The 21,854-nt window shown below is 41.1% G+C and overlaps 2 protein-coding genes across 8 annotated transcripts in view; one reads left to right on the top strand and one right to left on the bottom strand.

Moving 5' to 3' along the window:
* The window catches only part of LOC142954445 (vitamin D3 receptor A), an 85,525-nt gene extending 64,322 nt beyond the window's left edge, over nucleotides 1-21,203 (bottom strand). For both annotated transcript variants that reach the window (XM_076095459.1, XM_076095460.1), the window contains exons 1-2: nucleotides 21,092-21,203; nucleotides 19,974-20,144 (exon numbers count right to left, since the gene is read on the bottom strand). In XM_076095459.1, the coding sequence (XP_075951574.1) occupies nucleotides 19,974-19,985 (12 nt within the window). In that variant the 5' untranslated portion in view covers nucleotides 19,986-20,144; nucleotides 21,092-21,203. The remainder of the gene's footprint in view (nucleotides 1-19,973; nucleotides 20,145-21,091) is intronic.
* LOC142954433 (uncharacterized) lies at nucleotides 1,452-10,751 on the top strand. Of its 6 annotated transcripts, none has more exons than XM_076095442.1 (11): nucleotides 1,452-1,472; nucleotides 2,194-2,303; nucleotides 3,451-3,663; nucleotides 3,755-4,809; nucleotides 5,204-5,372; nucleotides 5,461-6,383; nucleotides 6,516-6,568; nucleotides 6,657-6,769; nucleotides 6,934-7,049; nucleotides 7,571-7,762; nucleotides 10,155-10,751. In XM_076095442.1, exons 3-4 carry the CDS (start codon nucleotides 3,453-3,455, stop codon nucleotides 4,417-4,419), a joined length of 876 nt encoding a protein of 291 aa, XP_075951557.1. In that variant the 5' UTR covers nucleotides 1,452-1,472; nucleotides 2,194-2,303; nucleotides 3,451-3,452; the 3' UTR covers nucleotides 4,420-4,809; nucleotides 5,204-5,372; nucleotides 5,461-6,383; nucleotides 6,516-6,568; nucleotides 6,657-6,769; nucleotides 6,934-7,049; nucleotides 7,571-7,762; nucleotides 10,155-10,751. The 6 variants fall into 6 exon arrangements, with proteins under 6 accessions (XP_075951557.1, XP_075951558.1, XP_075951556.1 ...); XM_076095443.1 differs by having other exon boundaries at nucleotides 6,654-6,769; XM_076095441.1 differs by having other exon boundaries at nucleotides 6,516-6,769.
* Nucleotides 21,204-21,854: the final 651 nt, after the last annotated feature.

Genomic DNA, 21,854 nt, shown 5'->3' with positions numbered 1-21,854 from the left:
TTGGTTAGTATTTTGTAACATTGCAGGTGCAGATCTCACAACAGTTTCAAGGCACCCTGTGACATCTATTCCTAATGTGTGTGGCACCCTATATGTTCATGCCTAAACTGTTTTACTGTTTCGAGATTCCCCCATGACACTTTAAGACCAACAGGTGCCTGTCTCAGTGAATAACCTGACCAAATGTGGTGAGAACACAGGTAGTTCATGATAAGGTCAATGTCCTCTGTGGACTCACTGTCACTACTTTCACATTCAAATTATACACAGACATGGCATGTACAGTTTCACGGTTTCAAGATTCCTTAAAACCACAATTTATCTTGACTTGACAGACAGAGAGAGAAAGAGACAGACAGAGAGAGAGAGAAAGAGATAGAGAGAAAAAGACAGACAGAGAGAGAGGAAGAGACAGTCAGAGGGAGAGAGAAAGAGAGAAAGAGACAGAAAGAGAGAGGGAGAGAGAAAGAGAGAGAGAGAGAGAGACAGACAGAGAGGCGGCAGTGATCAGACCAACACATTAATTTTTAAAAAAGCAACGGTCGGTCTAGCTAACGTTAAATTTGAATTTGAGGCTTTGTTTTCTGCAGCTTTGTGTCTATCTAATGAGTTGAGAGAGTTTACTTTTCTATGATATAACGTGGGTTATGGCTTTCTGTGTTGAACATTAGCTAGCTTACTTTACCAAAGGTTGGCTACGAAAATGTTTAGTTGTAATTTCTGTGGCAAGTCAGTTAAAACTTCGAGGGGTTATGTGCTTCACTGCAAACTTCATCGAAATTAACCACGTTGTTTATTTAAGTGCTTTGAAGCCGGTTGCAAGCAGACATTTGTTAGATATGGAGCATTTAAGGCTCATTTCTACCGGAGGCATAACGTTAACGAATCAGCTACAGCTAACGTTACTGTTGGGATGGCTGTTAACGTTACCGCTTATAAATGCGCTATGGCGTTATGTGAACGCACGTGTCCAGACACTAAAGAGCTAGTAGCTCATTTGAAGGAGCATCTTGTGGAAGGACGCGCCGTGACTTGTCCAGTGAGTGGATGCAAAAATGTTTTCACGGTCAGATCTTCATTTACCGCCCACATGTCACGGAAACACAAAGATTTAGCAGACAGCAGTATTAGTGACATGTACAGAGAATCTGCTTCTCCTCAGTCATCAGCTGTTCCAGATGAATCACATGACTGTGGCCCTCACGTGCATGAGTCAGATAATGTCACAGAGACAGGCACAGATGAAGGTGATATGGATATTTCTGAAAACTTCAGTGATCTTTTTCTCAGAAACGTCAGTTTATTCTACTTGAAATTGCAGGGACAGTTTCTACTACCTGCTTCGACCATACAGAACATTGTTGAGGAGATGCAAAACATACATGAGTTGGGTCAGACATATACTTTAAATAAACTAACTTCACTTCTTAAAAATTACACACCATTATCAGATGAGGACATCACCAAAGTGTGTGAGTCTGTCAGGGGATTTGATCTTTTCTCTGCATGTCATAGAGGGCCAATGAGGACAGCTTACTCAAGAGCTCAATCAAAAAAGGATTCAACTATGTGGAGCCTGAGAAAATATTTTTAGGACGAGATGAGAACAGGACTGATAGGTTTGCATATTATGTGCTTGTAAAAGAGACTTTAAAATGTTTGTTGGAATCTGATCTTTGGAAGAACTGTGTGTCAGGAGAGCACTCAACTGAGTTTCCCTCAGAGTCAGATGTTCTAAGTGACATTAGTGATGGTCAGATATTCAAATCCAATGATTTCTTTGGTCAAAATCCATCATGCTTCAAGCTAGTACTATACCAGGATGCTTTTGAAGTTGTTAACCCTTTAGGCTCTGCAAAGACCAGACATAAAGTATTAGCTGTCTATGTATCTGATGCTAATTTGCCAGTTCATGTAAGGTCTGACACAAACCACATGTCACTTGTTTTATTGTGTAGAGAGAAAGATTTCAAAACATTTGGGCATGCTAAGGTGTTCTCTGAATTACTAACAGACTTGAAGGATTTGGAGGAGAACGGGATCGTAGTATCAGATGAAACAGTAGTCAAAGGAACCTTGTATTGCATTGCAGGAGATAATTTGGGCTCTCATGGCATTGGTGGCTTCACTGAAAATTTCAGTCGCTCGCAATATTTCTGTAGGTACTGCCTAATAACCCGATCTGAATTTCAGGGTGACGATCCAAATCTGTACGGACCAGAGCGCACCATTGGCAGCTACAACTCTGCTGTTGATCGCCTCCAGACCGAAGATAAACTAGATGTGGAAGGAGTAAAGTTCAAGTCAGTATTCAATTCTTTGAAATACTTTAATGTCTGTCAGCCAGGTTTGCCACCTTGCCTAGGACATGACATCTTCGAGGGAGTTTTGTCTTATGACGTTGCGCTGTATCTTAAGTATTTCATAAAGAAAAAAAAATGGCTCACTTACTCCGCTCTGAATCGGCGCATTAAGCAGTTCAAATACTGCGGCTCTGATGCTTCTACAAAGCCATGTGAGGTCAGGCCACAAGCAGCTAAACTCTCAGGACAGGCCATACAGAATTGGAATCTTCTAAGACTCCTGCCTCTCATAATTGGTGACAGAGTGAAAGATACAGCAGATGACGTGTGGCAGTTGACTCTGCAGCTCAAAAATATTGTAGACATGATATGTGCTCAGAAAATATCTGTGCCTCAAGTTGCATATCTTGATGTTCTTATTCAAGAATATTTAGAGTCAAGAAAAACTCTATTCCCAGAAAGTAACCTGAAACCAAATCATCACTACTTACGTCATTACCCAGCACTGACTCTGAAATTTGGGCCCTTGATCAGACTATGGACAATGCGCTTTGAAAGTAAGCACAGTTATTTTAAGAGATGTGCAAGAAATTTGAAGAATTTCAAAAACATCTGCCTTACTCTCTCTGAAAGACATCAGATGTTGCAGGCTTGTCTTTCAGCAGGATCAATGGGTCGAGCTGTCTTGCAAGTTAAAGATTGTACTCCATTTTACACAGTACTATACAGCAAAGCCATTCAAGATGCAGTCAGACGATTTGGCATCAGTGAGACCAACACAAAGATCACAGTTGAAATGCTCTATAAGGGAACATCATACAAGAAAGGACAATTCCTTGTCACCGGAAACATGTACTCCATGGAGTTTAGTGAACTTGTGCTTATTTTGATAAAAAAATGACACTGTTCATTTTCTGGTGTCAATGTACATAACAGAATTCCTTCCTCAGTACCATCTGTACTCAGTTAGGAAGGACAATGAAAAGATGTAGTGTCTGAGCATGAGTGACTTGATGGATTTCTATCCATTGCCATCTTACATGAAGGATGGATACCGAGTGGTCCCATTGAAACACAGTGTGTTGTCACACTAATGGATGCTGTCATTTTGGTGTTAACTGAGCTTTCTTCACTCTTTCATATTCAGAAATGGACGATGAAGACCAAAGCGACATACGTTGTGCCATTACTAAGGTGTTGCCAGACCTCCCAACCTCAATTCTAAATACTTTAGATGAGACACTACAATTGTTGGGGGTGGAGACCCCTGAGGATTTTCACCTCATCCAGGAAGGCGATCTGCTTTCAGCCTTGAGACCAATTCAAGCAAGAAAATTAGTGGCTGCTTGGAAACAAACCAGTCAGTACATTTCAACAACATATATTTTTAAACATAACCAAGAATAAAACATTCAATACATTTTGGTAATTTCATCATTTTTGTTTTACAGCGCAGAGCACTAAAATCTACAACCAGTCAGGATTAACCTCTCCAGCTTCCTCTTTGTGTTCTTCATTCTCTCCGTCCCCCTCGCCCAGCTGCCAGATTGCTGCTGCAGATTGGGTTGACAGCTTCCAGATTCCATGGAGAAGGTTACCTGAAGCCTTGATGCAGTGTTTGGAAAGGGGGAAAAGGCCAAGTCCACGGTTACGGAGAGAAATGATCCGGATTGTCGCTTCTGAGATGATGAATGCCTGTGCTTCTCCCAGTAAACAAGCCTCCACAGAAGTGGCCAAAAAAATGGTTGCCAAGTATCCACTGTCACTGCAAGATGTAATTGAAGGTGATGTGGTGGGGCCAGGATATCACTCACTGGTCAAGCAGTTACAAGTCCGAATTGAAAATGCAAAGAGGTCTTCAACACCAAGGATATTGAAGCGCAAAAATGGGTCAGATGAGTATGATACCAAAGAAATCCCAGCTGAACAAAGGGCAGCTGTTCAGGACACATATGGCTGCATAAAGTGGGACATGAAATTCATGCCAATGAGTGAGACACCAGAAAGCCAACAGCAGAAGAAAGACAAAATGAAGGTGTTGAGTGAACAGACAAACATAAGCCCAGACGAGGTAAAAACTCTGATGAAGTGCAGTATTCTCAACGAAAAGACATAAACAAGGGAACAGATCTGCATTGCCTCATGGAGGAATGGCCTCTTTTGTTCAAGGAGATTGGCATGATAGTCCACTTCCAAGAGCTCACTGGGGTATCAATAAAAGAGACTTTCCTCACCAGTGTAGAAAAAAAGGGAAAACGGCTTCTGGACTTCCTAAGAAACAAATGTGCAGACAGGAACAAACGAGTTTTGCAGGCTGTCACAAAGCTGGAAATTCTACGAGGACAGTTGGAGGGCTGCTCAGAAGATGTGAAGGATATGGTGCACCTTCTTCTCTCCTATTTTGATGAAAAAGAGGAGAACCTCTTCCACTATGTGGAAGAAACATGTCTGGCAAAAGAAGTAGAAGTGGAAAGCTTGCCTGTGACACCATGCATCATTGTATGTGGTAAGTTGATATTTATTTTTACTGAAGAAACCGTAATTAATGTAAGGAAATATTGCATGAAATGCACCGTCATGCTTGTGTTTCTTCCCAGTAGTATTTTCTTCTCTATAACGGTGTAATAGATCCATTAAGTTTGACCTATCAGCTTCTTTCCTGAGGCTTCACTGGGACTCTTCTACTCCAAAATGAATGAAATGGACCAGCAAACACCAGCATTTTGAGCTAAAAAGGTTTTGAAGAATACATATTTGTTGTTCATTCTGTTATTGTTGTTTATTCTTCAAACACCTGTGCCAGCTCAAAATGGTGTTGTTTGCTGGTCCAGATCCAGATCCACTTTTTTGGATGGTAATGGCTGGTTTGCTGTTAATTATCTTATACGTCTATTTTGTAGGAACCTCCTGCTATGCATCAAGGCAGTTCATGCTAAGTGTCGACGGCAAGGTTGTGAATGACCAAATCCCAAACTTCATTTCTGCCATCTGTTTGATGTTTGGAAGCTATTACTGCCTCAATATCCACTATCCTGTTGTTCTGGGCTCCACACTTGAGTTCCTTCAGAGGTAAAGTAATGTATATATTTTTTTATTTCTTCATTTCGAGCAAATCACTGTATTTAGTGGTTGATTATGAATTCTTGTGTTCACAAAGGTGTTTCTTCCTCATCAATCCAGAGAAGGGCACAAAAGTTGAAACCAAGAAAAACAAGAAGCAACTGTCAGTGAACCCAAGAGTCCTCACCCTCATTGCGGATGTCTGTGATCATGAGTGGAGAGAGACATGTTAGAGACGGACTTATCGAACGGAACTGTTAAAGGACCTGTGTGTAGAATTGAGGAGAATTGATTGGCAGTAATGGAATATAGTATTCATATATAGATTTTCATTAGTGTTAAAACTAAGAATAATTGGGTTGTCATGAGTTCAGACTGAGCCCTGTATATCTACATAGGAAGCAGGTCCTCTTCAAGGTGTCAATGTTTTACCATTGACATTCAGATAAGTATTATTTAATGTTTCCAGTTAGCTTTTGGGTTTTATAAGCAGTTTGTTTGGGTTGTGTTCATTCAGAACAGTATTTGTATATATATATATATTATTTGGTATTTTCATTGTTCTGATAAGCAATTGTTCAGGTTCTGTCCAATTTATGTGAACTGGCTTATTGTACATCGAGGTGAAATTACTTATGCCTACTGATAACTTTAACAATGAGGTCAAAGCAACAGTATGTTTTGTTCGAGGCTGTTCTTTCAGTTAGGTCAAACAATTCGAGGGGAAGACTGACTTCTATACATTCTGAACATTGCAACCAGCAATTTGCTTCTTGAAGATTTTGCATTACATGTAGTGAGTTATTCAATTTTAGCTTGTTATTTCTTCCCAGAACAAACTTTTCAGATTCACTAGCAGGGTAGGTAGGATACAAGGAGGAACAGAGCCTCTTTACTATCCATGCATTCGAGGTAATAAAGCTGTCCCTGAAGACAATTTGAGCCTTTGTTTCAGTGCTTTTGTGAAACTTCAGATTAGGTTGAAGGCAGGTTGCATTGCTAAGAAGAATTTCCTTTAAAGTAAGTAAATTGTACACATGTCTAACAAATATCTGAACAATTTTATTGGTACAAGTGCAGTTTGTGCAGGAAATTAAGACAATTTACTCTTATCTTGTAACATTTAATTAATTTGCTCCTGCCACCTTTCAGACATTGCATTCAAACTCGAGTGGTTGTGAACTTGGATGAGAACCAGGAAAACGGTGAGATTCTAAAAGATTCTGAAAGCAACCAGTTGTTTTTTTTACTTTAAAGATGATTTTCTGTCATTTGTGTTTTATTGGACAGCAGAAGTAGAGAGACAGGAACCACAGTGGAGTGAGAGGGGATGATCTGCAGCACATGGCCCAACGGGAATCAAACCTTTGTTGCTGGATAACAATATGTGGTACGTGCTAAACCAGGTCAGGAACTGTTTTTATTTTTGATTGTGAATTTAGCCATTTCATTTTAATTTGCAACATTTGCATTGAAAAGAGTAAAAGTTGATGCTTGAGATGATTTCATTTTTCACTTAAGAGGATGTATGTCCACCCCTTGTCTTTTTTCTCTTTATTCTTTCTTTCAGGTGCGATTACGACTACCAGCGGTTGTACTTCAGATGGACCTCATCACCCTCTTTGCTGTCCTACTAGTCTAACCTTATGATCGGATACATACAAGTTTTGTCAAGGATAAACAGTGGTAAGTTGTTGTAAAGTTCAATGTATGTTCATTCAACAAGAGAAGGCTTTAGGGTCTTCTATTTTTGTAAGCACTGTGTAGCCATTTCATGTTCAAACAGTGTATGCATGTATTCTTGATGTTAAGCACTGCATAAAACTAGGCATTGCATAATCCAATGTGATTTTAACTTCTTGCCAGAATAACCTTATTTTGACATACTGTGAATTCATTTTGACTTTATTGACATACCATACTGTATTATGTCTATTTCTTATTCATGAATCATATTTGTAGCTTGACCTTTTTATGAAATCTTTTACCCTACTCTTTGTTTACCCCTTTGTAAGTTTGTTCTGTTTTACCCTCTTTAATGTTTTGTGTTTTTATAGTTTGATTGTTTTGTGTGTGAAGTATGTGAGAACCATTTTGCAACAGTGTAAGTGCTATATAAAGTTACATTATTGGTGTGGTGTTGTTACTGTTATTATTATTGTTAGTATTGTTAATGTTTTCTATGTTGTCTTTTTTTCTGGCTGTAGAGAGGATCATGCTAGCCCACAGCGAACACCAGATTGACTTGTGAGTCTTCAAGCAGAAATTATGACAACACCTGCCTAAAGTTCCAGTTTCCTGAAAAGCATACCCTGTCTGTATGAGACTCTGTCCCACCTGTCTTCAGTCAAGTATGGACCCAATGACTCAGACGCCAGTCTTGTCAAGGCTAATTAGAGGTAAGCAGTGCGATAGGTGCAACTCAAACTTCACTCAATCAATCATCCTCAGGTGCACGGTCCGAGCCAACCGCTTTATGCAAACATAGATGAAACCACTGGAATATAGTTTTGTATTAGTACTATTTGTTTTTAGTGCTCTGAACTGATATCCTCCTTACATTACGTTTCACGTAACAGTAAAATGTCATTAATTCTAGGGCATATCCTCATGTGAACTATATTTCCAAAATCCACCCAAAAGGGGTTTGCACCTGTGTCTTTGCACCCAAGTGGGCCCTACAGTGCACTCTTATGTTTATTTGATGGTAAATGCTGGGGGTCATTGTTTCCTATTGAACTGGGTCTCCGCCATACAGTTTGATTTTTGTTAATGAGAAGGCAGTTATATTAGCTATTGTACACTGAATAGCTCAGTTATTCAAATGCAATACAACTCAACAACAGGATACAGCTTACTGTATTCTAGTTTCTCTATTTATTTTGCAACAGTAATGTAATGGCATTTAGAGATATTTAAAAGTCATTGAATTTAAAAAATAAAAGCAAAAAATGTAGAATTGATGGAATTAATAAGATGTGCAGATACCCTGGTTGTATTAAACATGATGATTGTCTTTACACTGTGTGCACAGTTAGTAGGCAAGTTGTATTTTTGAAGATTCATTTTATTGAACAACTACAGAGCTCTCGGTCAATCCAAAATATTAATAAACCTCAAACCTGAATATTTAAGAAAGTAAAAGTGAGGTTTTGGCTTTCTTAGGAGAATATCTATATGTGCACAATTATTGGGCAACTATTAGTGTGCACACTTATTAGGCAGCTTCTTTTCCTCAGGCAAAATGGGCCAAAAAAGAGATTTAACTGACTGAAAATTCAAAGAAAAAAAAAGTCTTTCAGAGGGATGCAGCACTCTTGAAATTGCTAAGATATTGAGGCTTGATCACAGAACCATCAAACGTTTTGTTGCAAATAGTCAACAGGGTTGCAAGAAACGTGTTGAGAAAAAAAGATGCAAATTAACTGCCAAAGATTTGAGAAGACTCAAACATGAAGCTACCAGGAACCCATTATCCTCCAGTAGTCACATTCCAGAGCTGCAACCTACCTGGAGTGCCCAGAAGTACAAGGTGTTCAGTGCTCAGAGACATGGCCACGGTAAGGAAGGCTGAAACCCGACCACCTCTGAACAAGACACATCAAGACTGGGCCAAGAAATATCGGAAGACAGATTTTTCAAAGGTTTTATGGACTGATGAGATGAGGGTGACTCTTGACGGTCCAGATGGATGGGCCCGTGGCTGGATCAGTAACAGGCACAGAGTTCCACTTCGACTCAGACGCCAGCAAGGTGGAGGTGGGGTACTGGTATGGGCTGGTATTATTAAAGATGAGCTAGTTGGACCTTTTCAGGTTGAAGATGGACTCAAAATCAACTCCTAAACCTACTGCCAGTTTTTAGAAGACACTTTCTTCAAGCAGTGGTACAAGAAAAGGTCTGCATCTTTCAAGAAGACCATGATTTTTATGTAGGACAATGCTCCATTGCATGCATCCAAGCACTCCACTGCGTGGCTAGCCAGTAAAGGCGTTAAAGATGAAAGAATAATGACATGGCCCCCTTCCTCACCTGACCTAAACCCTGTTGAGAACTTGTGGGCCCTTCTTAAACGGGAGATTTAAGGTGAACGAAAACAGTCCACCTGGGAGGATGTGGTTGATCGTCAACAGATCAAGAAAGTGACAGAATCCATGAATGGAAGGCTTATTACTGTTATTGAAAAGAAGGGGGGCTATGTTGGTCACTGATTTAAAAAAATAAATATCAATAACGTTTATTTGTCAATTTTGAGTTGTTTATTATTCTCACTTTAACAGATGAAAATAAACAAGTGAGATGGGAACATTTTTCATTTAGTTGCATAATAATTGTGCACACTAATAGTTTCCCAATAATTGTGCACACATAGATATTCTCCTAAGAAAGCCAAAACCTCACTTTTACTTTATTAAATATTCAGGTTTGAGGTTTATTAACATTTTGAATTGACCGAGAGCACTGTAGTTGTTCAATAATAAAATGAATCCTCAAAAATACAACTTGCCTAATAATTGTGCACACAGTGTATTGTTTGGAGGCATCTGTGTATTTAGGCTGCCTGTCGACAGAAATTAAACACATGCTGATGATGCCTTATTGCTGAAATGTGTAGTTTTTTTACCATTCGACCTGATAGTTATTATTTTTTATTAAGTATAAAGTGCTGGTTTCTTCTAGGTCATTGGAGCTCAGTTTAACAGCAGAAGACAGTAAATGTTTCTCTGTGTAGGCATCATGTTGAAGCACTGCATCAATCTAACTTTGCCTTGTTTCTGTTTTTGGGTGCAGAGGATCATTCCAGTCCACAGTGAATACCTGATGGTCAACATACGAGTCCTCAAGCAGAACTGGTGAAAATACACGCTTCAAGTTCCAGCTTCCTGAACTTCATGTCCATGTGAGACTCTATACCATGTTGAGTGCCCTCTTCAGTCAAGTCTGGACTCAGTGACTCATTACTCTTGATCAACTCAGGGCAAGTGGCTCATCTTTTCATGTTTAGTCATGGATTATCCTTCATATATATATGGACACATGCTGTTTCTTCAAGATCTCAACACTGCTTTGTGAGTATATTGTAAAAGATATTGTATCAGTTCAACCTGTTTTTCACAGAGAATGTTAGTTTCTTAAGGTTTATCAATGATGGTCTGTACCTTGATTTACAATATGCTTTATTTGATATTTCCTTTGTAATTTACAATAATCAGAAGTTGACTGAAATCTATGCCAACCAATTGTATTACGTTCTACGTTGTACCGTATTTTTGTACCGTGATGTCTTACACATTGTCACTATATTTTTTACGGTAAAGTTCTGGCAACCACAGCTGCCGGTAATTTACCGTTAAGTTGCATTTTTCAATAAAATGCCGTAATGTATCATACAGTTGTACTGTTTTTTACTGAGAAAAACTGTAATTAGCTTCACAGTATAGTTGCTATTTATACAGTTATTTACCGTAAACACATTTATAACATGCTGTTATTTCTAAAGCAAATTACTGTAAACAGGTTTATGAAATCTCAGTTTTTCTATAGTAATTTACCGTAAACAAAACACAGTTCTTAACTGTGAAATCTACGGTTGCAAAAAAAATATACCGTGATGTATTATACGTTCTCACTTTATTTTTTACGGTGAAGTTCTGGCAGCCACAGCTGCCAGTAATTTACCGTATATTACACAGAATTTTTTTTACAGTGTATGAAAACAGCAGACCAGTCAGCCACTCACACAAAACAGCAGTTCACAACAACCATGAAGCAAGAAACAGGGAACACCAATCTGACTCACTGATATCTAACATTTTCAATACAACACACACACACACACACACACACACACACACACACACACACACACACACACACACACACACACACACACACACACCATCTAGACATTAAATACTTTTATGGCCCTTCAAGTTGCGTCATTTTCCCAATGATTTAGACAGAAGGGCAAGGCAGTGTGCAGGGTGCATGTGGAGTGTGGAGAGAGAGAGAGTTGGAGAGACTACGTACGAGTGTGTGTTCTCCTTCTCCTCGGGCATATGCAAGCCACGATCAGCGTCGCACTAAAACTAAATCTGACCCAAACCTTTCCCAGTTCTTGCCAAAAGCAAATAGTCTTAAACGCTACATAATACAGCGCACAGCAGAAGTAAAAAACAAAAAAGGTTTGGAGCAACACAGTAAAAACCATAACAAGGGAAAAAAACGCAGAAAGAAAAAAGAAAAAACAGGGAGGGGGGGGCAGAGAAAGCGAATAACAAGCATGAAATGCTGGCGGTGGAGGAGAGGAAGAAGGGCAACTGGAGGAAATGAGGCAGAGACAGAACGTAGATCGAGACAGAGCTTCGTTTAAAAGGCAAATTAAGACTTTACTGCTGCCAGGATTTAGAGTTAAGACCAATTTAGTAACCAAACAAAAACAAAAAAACAGGAAAGGCTGGGTTGCATTAACACCACTGGGTTTTAATTCAACTCTGGACAAGAATGCAAATAAAACTTCCTTTGACCACCTGAGGTGAAGTAAAGAAGACGAAATCAACATAAGAAAATCAGACCAACGCAGCCGCATGTCCACTCTCCTCCGGCAAATGTATTCAGTTGATTCCAAATAACATTCAAGCCACAAAATGTATTATATTTCCATCAAGACGGTCCTGAAAATATTTTTTAAATTTAAATTAAATGGATAATATATATATATATATATATATATATATATATATATATATATATATATATATATATATATATATATATTATTGTTTGGCGTGAAATAACGGTATCATCAATATTATTGACTTACAATATAATCAACGTTGCAGAGTTTAACATCACTTTGACTGTGGAATGAGATGAAATGAATGAGAGATTATGGAGCTCAACCTTTATGTAACACTACTGTACATACTGCAAATGCCACAGTATGCACAGTATGCACAGTATGCACAGTATGCACAGACTGTATTCCGCACAGAAACAATCACACCATTTATCCGAGCACTAAAACCTTTAAATCAGCAAGGATATGAATCCGAGCAGGACTGGGCTTATTTTCCTGCCTTCTTCTACCGTTTCTGTGTTCCCTGACAATGCAAAGTGGACGGGGACACGACACTACTGAGGAGGGCATGACACGGTCACCAAAAAGAGGAGCAGGAGGGTACAGCCCACACACACACACACACACACACACACACACACACACACAGAGAAAGAGCGGGAACACTCGGGTGCAAAATGGATTAATCAATAAATTTTGTATTTGTAATGATGGATGCAAAGGAAGGTAAAATACATAAAAGCATGAGGAGTCTTCTCCTAATTCAAAATAGATTGACAAAGAGGATAAAGAAACCAGGTTTCAGGAAGCCTTTCAAAGACGTGAGTAATTCTATTGAGACCTGACTAGAATTATAAATCCAAAACCAGACATAAAGCCATCAAGTATAGCTCGACTACAGCACATGATATAAACAAACAGGAAAATAAAAAAAGGTGTGCGAACAGATCTATAGACGTCCTCCCCATTTTCACCCATTTTAGAGACAGTTTTGAGTTTTTAAAAGTGGACAAAGGGATTAAAAAAAGAAAAAGAAAAAAAAGAGACATTTGCACAATGACTAAATGTCTGATATCATTTTCTTTTTTCCTCAATTCTGAAGTCCAAGGACTGGATTTGTGCCAAAGAGGGAGAGAGCGAGAGTGAAAGTGCTTTAGCTCTCGGCCAAAACATGCTCCGTCCTGTCGGCTAACCCTAACCCCGTCGCAAAAATGCAAGCAGAGAGGAGAAGTGAAAGGCGGTGGGTGAGGCACAAAATATTTAGGTCATTAGTAACAAAAGGACGTCATGTCAGCTTTAACTGCACTCGGAGCGTGTGTGTGCATGCTGTGTCCACAACACTTTAGGATGACTAACTGCCCCACAAACAGGATGGGATGGGCGGAGCCTGATGCGGGGGGCCTGTTCAGTTACAACCAATCAGCCTCTGTGGGCTTGCCTCTCCTTCTCTGGGCTCCAGTAGCACCAGGAAACAGAAAATGGGAGGGGGGGGGTTGAGAAGGGTTAGTAGCTCGCTGTAAGCCCCTTAAGCTGGGCCTCCACAGACAGATGCAGAAAGAGTGAGCGAGCAGTAGGAGAAGCTGAATCGCATTTTGCTTGCGTTTTAGGGTTTCCTTCACACACTGCCATTCGCTGCTCTGTCCAGACATGTCGCCGCCCCCTTTTTGGAGAACATCATCAAAAGATGACAGTCACAAGACGTAGGTAGGGATGGGCATCGACACCAGTGCTCTTATCAATTCTGCTTATCGGTTCCTTATTGATACTCTGAGCGGTTCTTTTTGATTATTTTGTGAGAAAAGAAAAAGACAAATGATTAAAGAAAAGAATCGGCATTGCTTTATTATTATTTTATGTAAACAAATAGTCTTTCTTGAGTAGCAGTTCCAAAAATATTTTAAATACATTCGCAGCTAAACAACTAGCAAAGTGATTAGCTTTCATTTATTAACCTAATCTGATGATCAAACTCCATGCGTGATGCGTGCCTCGCACTGTACTGCGCGAGTCGGTGTGTGTGTGACACAGAGAGGAGGTTTGCGACAGTGCTGTTTTCCGCGGAGATCTAACTCCGTAACTTCTAAAAGTACCGACAGCTGAACCGTAAACTCCGGACCCTATCGACACTCTGGGTTTTTACTCATCTAGGACTGGTTCCCGTTGAGAACTGAGTTTTGAGGGGCATCCCTAATTGTAGGTAGGGTAAAAACAATCACAACCACATGACAAGTTAACCCCCCCCTTGACTCATGTAAAGTTGGTCTATAGGAGCTTTTACAGTGAAAACAGCTGCATGGCTGCTGCTGGGAACGAGGCCGATGAGAGCGGCGAGATCGAAGCAAAACCTTCATCTGGCTGGTCGTGGGCCCGTAAAACCAAAGAAATGAGCTGAGAGATGTGAAACAACACTTTCCAGAGTCTCCTGTTCGCACGTAGTTATTTGACACATCGTTAAAAAAATATTAAACTGGTGCAGCTTCACTTCATAGTCACAACGCAAAAATGTTGTTTGTGCAACTCCAAGTCACAGGCCGTTCTTCTCACAGTGGGCTGACGGTTTAGAGCCAAGGACAGTCGGTCGCTCTTCTTCAAATACCAGCACTGCTGCAGGTCCACGACACACACGCACACACACACACACACACACACGCTTACTCTCCCTGTCCCAGGTTTAAAGAGCCGGTCGTGCTTTTAGCGAGGCAGTAAAACGCGTCCAAGTTAACTCTCAGATCAGTCTAATTAAAAAGCCTCATTTTAAATCAACGGAAACACAGAAGGCAGTTTTGGCTTTGACAGACTTTTGGCCGCTTAAGCAAAAGTCTTCAGCGTGGAGTTTGGTAGTCCGGTTCCAGTTAAACCAAATCAAAGTCGATGACTGAGCTGTGCATTTTCAGACACATACGGGCAGACTTGTATTGCTTCTTGTTCAAGGCCTGTGTTGGTGTGACATGGGAAATGGTGTTTGACGGTGACATTTCAAAGCTTTTTTTCCTCGTGACGCGGTGTTGTTTTATGTTGTTTTCACCAAAACGTCTCATTGCACTTCTCTGGGAGACAAAGAGTGACCGACCAATGTTCCTGACTTTTATGGAAGCTTTCAGAAATGCCTAGGCTATATTTAGTTTTACCTACTGGAGCACAGTTGGGCGAATTACAATATTCTGCCAATTTAAAACCGTAAAATATGACACAAATAATGAACCTCTAAAAGCACGATTTGTGTGGGATCAGGGGTGGCAGGGGCTTGATTCTTTCATTTCAGAACTTGGCATGAGTTTCTGTCACCTGAATCCAGATCTGCAGCCCAAGCCTCTGCAAAGACAGGCCGACGGTGATTCTAGTCTCTCGTTAAGCATTTAAGCCGCTCTTTGCTCACGTTAAGCCCCGTGTGTGTCCTGCTGAAAGAAAAGTGGGGCCTGTGCTGTGTCTTGAGACAACAGGTAACATGGATGCTGATGATCATTGTATGAAGGGCTGACGCTCGGATCGGTGCTTGAAGGCATATCTTGGTCACAATGGCAAATATTCAATAGACTTACTGCCAATTTAAATTGGACTTTAATATTTCACTTACCCTGCGCATATTGCATTGATTGCATGGATTAAACATACTGTTGAAAGCCGTAGTGCATGAATACTATACACAGACATGATGCAGCTAATGAAAATATTTGTATAGGGGAAGTACATTTCTGACCCACTTGCCCAACTGAAAGAAAACAAAAAAAAACATAATTATTATATTTTCAAAGGGGAATACATTTTTGCCATCTAACACAAGAGGTGTTTGTATTGTGCTAGAGACAACATGCTGCATGAACACTGATCTCTGTGGTCTATGGCGTTGTTGTTCACCACCGCCACCAGTCACTCAGACGTCCGACCCTGAGCACTGGCAACGCGCTCAGCGATACTTGTAAGGTAGCCGCTATTGACATCCATCTCGCCGAGCCCTTCGGGGGCTTCACACGAGACCTAATCGCAGCAGCCACACCACCAGAGCCACCATCATATTTATGTTGTAGCTGCACAATTACCTCTCATGAGGAATCCATTATCCCCTGTTTAGCACGTCCACATTAAAGAGGGCGGAGGAGAGGAGGAGGCTGGAATAACGGAATACAAATGAAAAATGGAGTAATCCCTTACATGTAGTTTCCCAAAGCAGACACATTTTCTTCTCTTTATTACAGGTGTATTCCTCACAACGGGGATTCGACCTTTTGGCCAGCTCATTAAAGCATTATAGATTTTGCCACTGCGAACACCTGGTGTCTGTCTGGTAGCTCTTTACTAGCGGAGTGGTGCGTTTTGTTTGAAATAAGCAAAAAGAGAAACTGGTTAGTACCGTACGAACGCCGTGGTTTAACGGACAATGGGGAAAATTCAAGAGCAAAAGACAACGAGAGCACTGAGCTGTTTGGATGACGGGAGAACTCAGAGGTGCAGAGCAGAAATACTGCAGCAGCTTGTAACAAAAGAAGAAAAAAAGATGGAAGAAAGTAGAGTATTGCTATTGTCACTCTACTTCTACTTCATCTCACGTTATTGTATGGCAGTACTATAATGACACATCTTCTCTCGACTGGATCAAATCAAATTCAGGTGCATCATTCTCCAAGTTCATATTGCATTAACCACATATCAATAAATTAGGCTTACACACAGGGTTGTAACGGTGTTATATGTTAATAAGAAGTTATTTTAAAAGCTCACAGCTGATGTTATTTTTCTTTTAGTAGTTAATGCTAAAGCAGCTAACATGCTTCAGTCTTATGTGAATACCAACAACAACAGGTACCTATTTTGAATCTGTCAGATACATATTTTATCATCGTTGAAGTGAATGGAAGCATCATACACATTATTATTAAAAAGGACTCAGATCAGGATCAGGGCCAATAATTAAAACTTGATCGGGACGTCCCTCTACATTACCAGTTGCTTTAAAACATCCTTCAGCTAAGCCTATGACGAGGGATCATCTAAATCTGACAGCAGTGCAGATTAAACTGGAATCAGTATCCAAATATTTGTCTGAACAAATCCACAGCCCCATCCACAGCAGTGTTGATTCAGGACAACACCTAGCCAAAGCGGCATCACGGCTTGCCAAATATAAATAAAAATCACCCACCGACACCAACATCCACCCGAATCAATCATCGCCTGCCGTTCCACTTCGTTGATAGACGAAGTGTCGCCCATCTGCCATAACCTACCAGATCCCATGGAGAGGCTACACGTCCTGCACCCGATGCTTAAAAAGGACAGGCTGAGGCTGAGCAGTATTATGGGCCAACAAGGAAAACCAGCATGTTCTGTATAACGAGTAAGCAATATATACGTATATACTGTGAGGCAATATAAATTTGTCTACCATCAAAAAAAGAAACCACCACACTATTTATATCATGATAGCTCTCCCTTTAATATATTCAACCCATTATGGTTCATGATGCAAATCAGTAAGCAGGACAGATCTGTGGTTGGCATATCATTTAGTTATCTTTTTGCATCATAATTAAATTTTAAACACATTTGCGTGAGGTTCTTTTACCTCTTAGCTAATTCTCAATTGATTTGATTCTCCTGTTTGAACTCAAACTGCTGATTGATTTTGTCTTCTGCGATAGTAAACTGTTTCTGCTGTTGTTGTTTTCGGGACTGATGGTTGGTTAAACAAAACAGGCGTTTTTTCCAGTCCAAACTAATAATCAATTCGTGGAGATCACCAGATTAATCCGTTAATCTATTGTGAAAATAATTGTTAGCTGCACCCCTTCTAGTCTCCTTTCAGTTTACAAAAAAACAAAACTGTCAATCCATATCAGGGCAAAGACTCCTCTTGTGTAAGACAACACATTTTGCTTTTAAAGTCTGCTCCTGAAATCAATTTCCGTAGCCAGCATGATACAATCAGTCGAGCGATTGTGTTGCAGTGAGACGTCCCTGCTCAAACATCTTTAAAAGCAAATAAGCAGCACTGACTCTAAACCCCGTGAACTGAACAAAGTCTCTGGAAAACTTTAACTCGTTGCATCAAAGTGTGCAGACCTGTGGGTACAGTTTGTGCGAACGTGTTTGTGTGTGTGTGTGTGTGTGTACACGCATGTATGCACACATGCATTCCATATTGCCTGGAACTAGCTTATGTTTCAAAATAGTGTGCTGCACCTTGAGGCCCCCATTCATCTGTTCTCATTTTACAACCAGCCTGTAACTCAGCGGAGTACGAACCTCCTGAGCACAATGTGCTCCACTAAGCACCTCATTACAGAAAAGGAGCCTTTGTACACCGCTGAGGAAATCGGTGGGTGGGAGGGAGCCTTTGGATTGAGGGAATCGCCGCGCCAATGTGACACAGCGATTGTCCCTCTCAGGACTCAAAGCGCCACACCTCCCAGCTCTTTTCCAGATTCATAAAAAGCCGTGATAAACCGTGGACTGACTCCGCGGTTTCAGAGCATGATGTACGTCTCTCTCGCTGGAGCGGATGGCGCTGAGAAACACAAGGCTGTGTTACTAGAGTCATGATTCTCAAGGGTTTGGGGCCAACAGCGGTGGGAGGTAAGTGGTCAGTGAATCATGTTATTGCAGGGTCTGTTTACTCAGTGTAGGCGGGCAGCAACCCAGTAATAAAATAACAACGTGTCAAACAGAACTAAAATACACAAAACATCAACTTTCCAATCTCATAGTTGCATCAAATTTACGGAGGATACATTGACTTTCATCATATTCAATGCTACAAAAACAACAACAAGAGAGACTGGAACAGTCCCTGTAATTCCAGCTCAGCACTAGAAACAGAACAGCATTAGTATTTTTACATGCTATGCTATGCTATGCTAAAAAAAGTCCAAATAGAAAATCCCAGAGAATGTGGGAAAATAAAATAAATAATCTCATCACACAAAAGTATAACTGACGTGCAGTTTAATTTCTATTCAGCCAAGGGAACCACCCTCAGCCTGAGGAAACACTCACAGAAATCCATTATGCCCATACTTAAATATACTGCCACTACTTCAATAAAAGTCAAATAAATATAAAATCTGACTTAAAGAGGCACTGATGGGTTTGTTCAAAAACGTCAGCCTCAAAGTGAAACGCATACGCTGAAAAGCCACAACACAAATAACGCTTCCACGATGAGTGTTAGGATTAGAAATGTTTTTCAGATACCGAATGGCACATCCCTACAAATTCCACGAGTCAACTGTACAAACAATCAAACCGAACACAATACCTTTTTTTAAACACTGGATTTTTTACTCTTGATGACTTGACAGTTGCTAATACCTGATATTACACTGTGGAGGATGCGATCACAGAATATAATCAAATAGAAAAACATTCAACATCCTGTCCAGGACATCCATGGCCCCTAAGAGTCACACAACTACACTTTCTGAAGTCTGTCCGGGTCCACTCCACTCGGCTCCACGCTGATCTGTCCCTTTGTCGTCGTCGTCGTCCCCCACCCCACCCCACCCGCCTGCAAACAGAAGCAAGCCTCCTCGACATCAGACACTGACAACCTCCAGGACGAAACCACATCACCACATCCATCCGCCTGTCACTTCTGCATACAAAGTTGGAAGTGATATTCATTTAAAGCGATGTTAACAACCTCCAGTAAGGTTGATTTTCCATATCACGTTTTGCAGTGGGGGGGGTGCGCACTGGCCCTTGGCGCAGCAGCAGCAGGCAGACGGGATAGGCATATACACACACACATGTGGAATGTGGAATGTGGAGGGAAGCACCCGCCCGCAACACCACCACCACGCACAAAAACATAACCGGGACGATGCTGCAGTGTAACACGATTTAAAAGCGAAATGGATGTGCAGTGTGAAATGAGCATGTGGCCTCGACCGAACGTAAAACGCGGTATGGCGCGGAAACAAAGAGAAAAGCTGCCCATAGGCTGCGGCTAGCTCATTACATTACAAGCTAGCCGGAGTCTCGTGCGTTTCTGTCACACACAAAAAAAAAGCCAAGCTCGTGAAATGCTCACTTACCAGATGTGGCATATCAACCTTCACTTCGTGCAGTAGCAGAGGGGACCCCCAAGTATTGGAGCCAGGTCGCCAAATTGTCCGAGCCAGTGGAGTTGAAGGCAGCTTTCTTTCTTTCTCTTTTTTTGAACAATTTCCCCACGCTGGAAAACTTTTCCTCCGTATAAAACAAAACTGTCAACAGAGAAGAAAGGAGGAGTGATTAGACACGGCTATCTAACGGTCAGTCGGGGGGGGGGGGGGGGGGGTATTGAGCCCCGATGATGACGTTATTTCTCGCACGGACACACTGTTACGCCAAACGTCATTCAATAAATCTGGCAATTATTGCCTCCCTTAATCTCGAGGTAAACACTTCTGAAGAAACAGGACTTCAGACCTTTCGCGAACCATGTCGGGACTTCTGGGACGTTCGACACGCACGTTACACGTGATGCACTTCATCCAAACAACACTTCCAAGTTTTGTGCTTGTGTTCACGCTGCTCGGTACCCTACCTACACGTTGCTATTTCGCTAAGAAAACGTGGCACTAAAAGCAGGGCCAGTATTTACCGTGTTTTGCATGTGGGTAGGACCTACATCTGATCAAAGAGGGGATCAACTATATTTATGATTTAGGTCTGTAAAATAATGTTACTAGTTCTGTACATTCGCCGACGTGCACGGCCATGTTCAATTGCCACATTTCTTTAAAAGGGGGGTTTTGCCGTCCCCCGTTTTTCTCTCCGCACGAGCGTACACGGCGATTTCTCGGCTCGGACACTGGCTAGCAAAAGCGGCAACGGGGTATAACTGTGTTATATGTTGTTGTGTGAACTGGCCTCGCTGCAATGACAGTAAACGCCGAGGCTCGCTGCGTACACCGTTGGTTGTTGGCAGCATGTCAAAACATTGCAGCAACAACAGCGGCTAACGCTACGTTACCAGCAGCCCACTTCCAGCCCACTTCCAGCAGCCCGTTACCAGCGCTGGAAAAGCGCGTGTGCCACTCGGCCTGAAAGAACTTCTCGGCAAAACGAAACGAGAAAAGAGCAAAAACTACAATGCCATTCTACTGTTACGTCTCCTTTCACTCCGCGTTACGCCCCCGAAGGTAAAGGAAAGTGCGAAATAACTTACATTAGTCCATGCGAAGGGCAACGTAAGCAGACACTCTGTTAGTCCAGTTTTTTAGATCTGTAACAACATAGACGGGCAGCGCTTCTCCATGGTCCCGCCCCCACGGTTTAACAGTCAGGCATATCTATACATATATATAATCCCTCCAGTGTCCAATCACAGCTCTCCACTCCGGAGTAGTGTCTGCTCCCATTGGTTGAGAAGCGTATCCGTCTCGATCCGAGTCTACAGCTGTCTCCTTACCATATAGGGGTGTGTCGTGACGTCACAGACGGCCTGATAGGTAGTAAACAATTTCGTCAAAAAATATTAGTTAATTATTTTATTATTAAAATACATCATTACGTATAAGAATGGCAACAACAACAACACTGTGAATGCTGTGACGTTCAGGGCGTTTGCTTGCCTGCATAGAGGCAATAGAGATGGTGAGAAATTACCCAAAAGCATGTACTTATAAATTTGTGTGAGCAAATTTGTGTTTTGACAATGCTGAATTTTGAGCACTGCATGTACTTTGTAACTCCACATTTCTCACCCATTAATAATTTATGATTTACCTATACATAATATATGAAAGTTCCAGCATCCTCTTCTCTCTCTTTCTGATCTCTCTGTCCTGGAAACTGGTGGTAACTGATAGTGTACACCAAGAGTAGGGGAAAGCATTCAAACTAACCCACTAACCTACATGGTCTGTGTCCATAGTCTGTATAAGGAGAGGGGCTAGTTTGACTTCTTGGTGGAAGAATTCAGAGGAAAT

This window comes from Anarhichas minor, unplaced genomic scaffold (assembly GCF_050575085.1).
Source record: "Anarhichas minor isolate MPS153535 unplaced genomic scaffold, ASM5057508v1 ptg000020l, whole genome shotgun sequence".
Taxonomy (NCBI): Eukaryota; Metazoa; Chordata; class Actinopteri; order Perciformes; family Anarhichadidae; genus Anarhichas; species Anarhichas minor.
This window is presented reverse-complemented; position numbering and strand designations above follow the sequence as displayed.

Coding starts and splice junctions, on each gene's coding strand:
- LOC142954433 (XM_076095442.1), top strand. CDS start 3,453: ATGGACGATGAAGACCAAAGCGACATACGTTGTGCCATTACTAAGGTG. Junction 3,664..3,754: donor GGCTGCTTGGAAACAAACCA/GTCAGTACATTT, acceptor TTTGTTTTACAG/CGCAGAGCACTAAAATCTAC.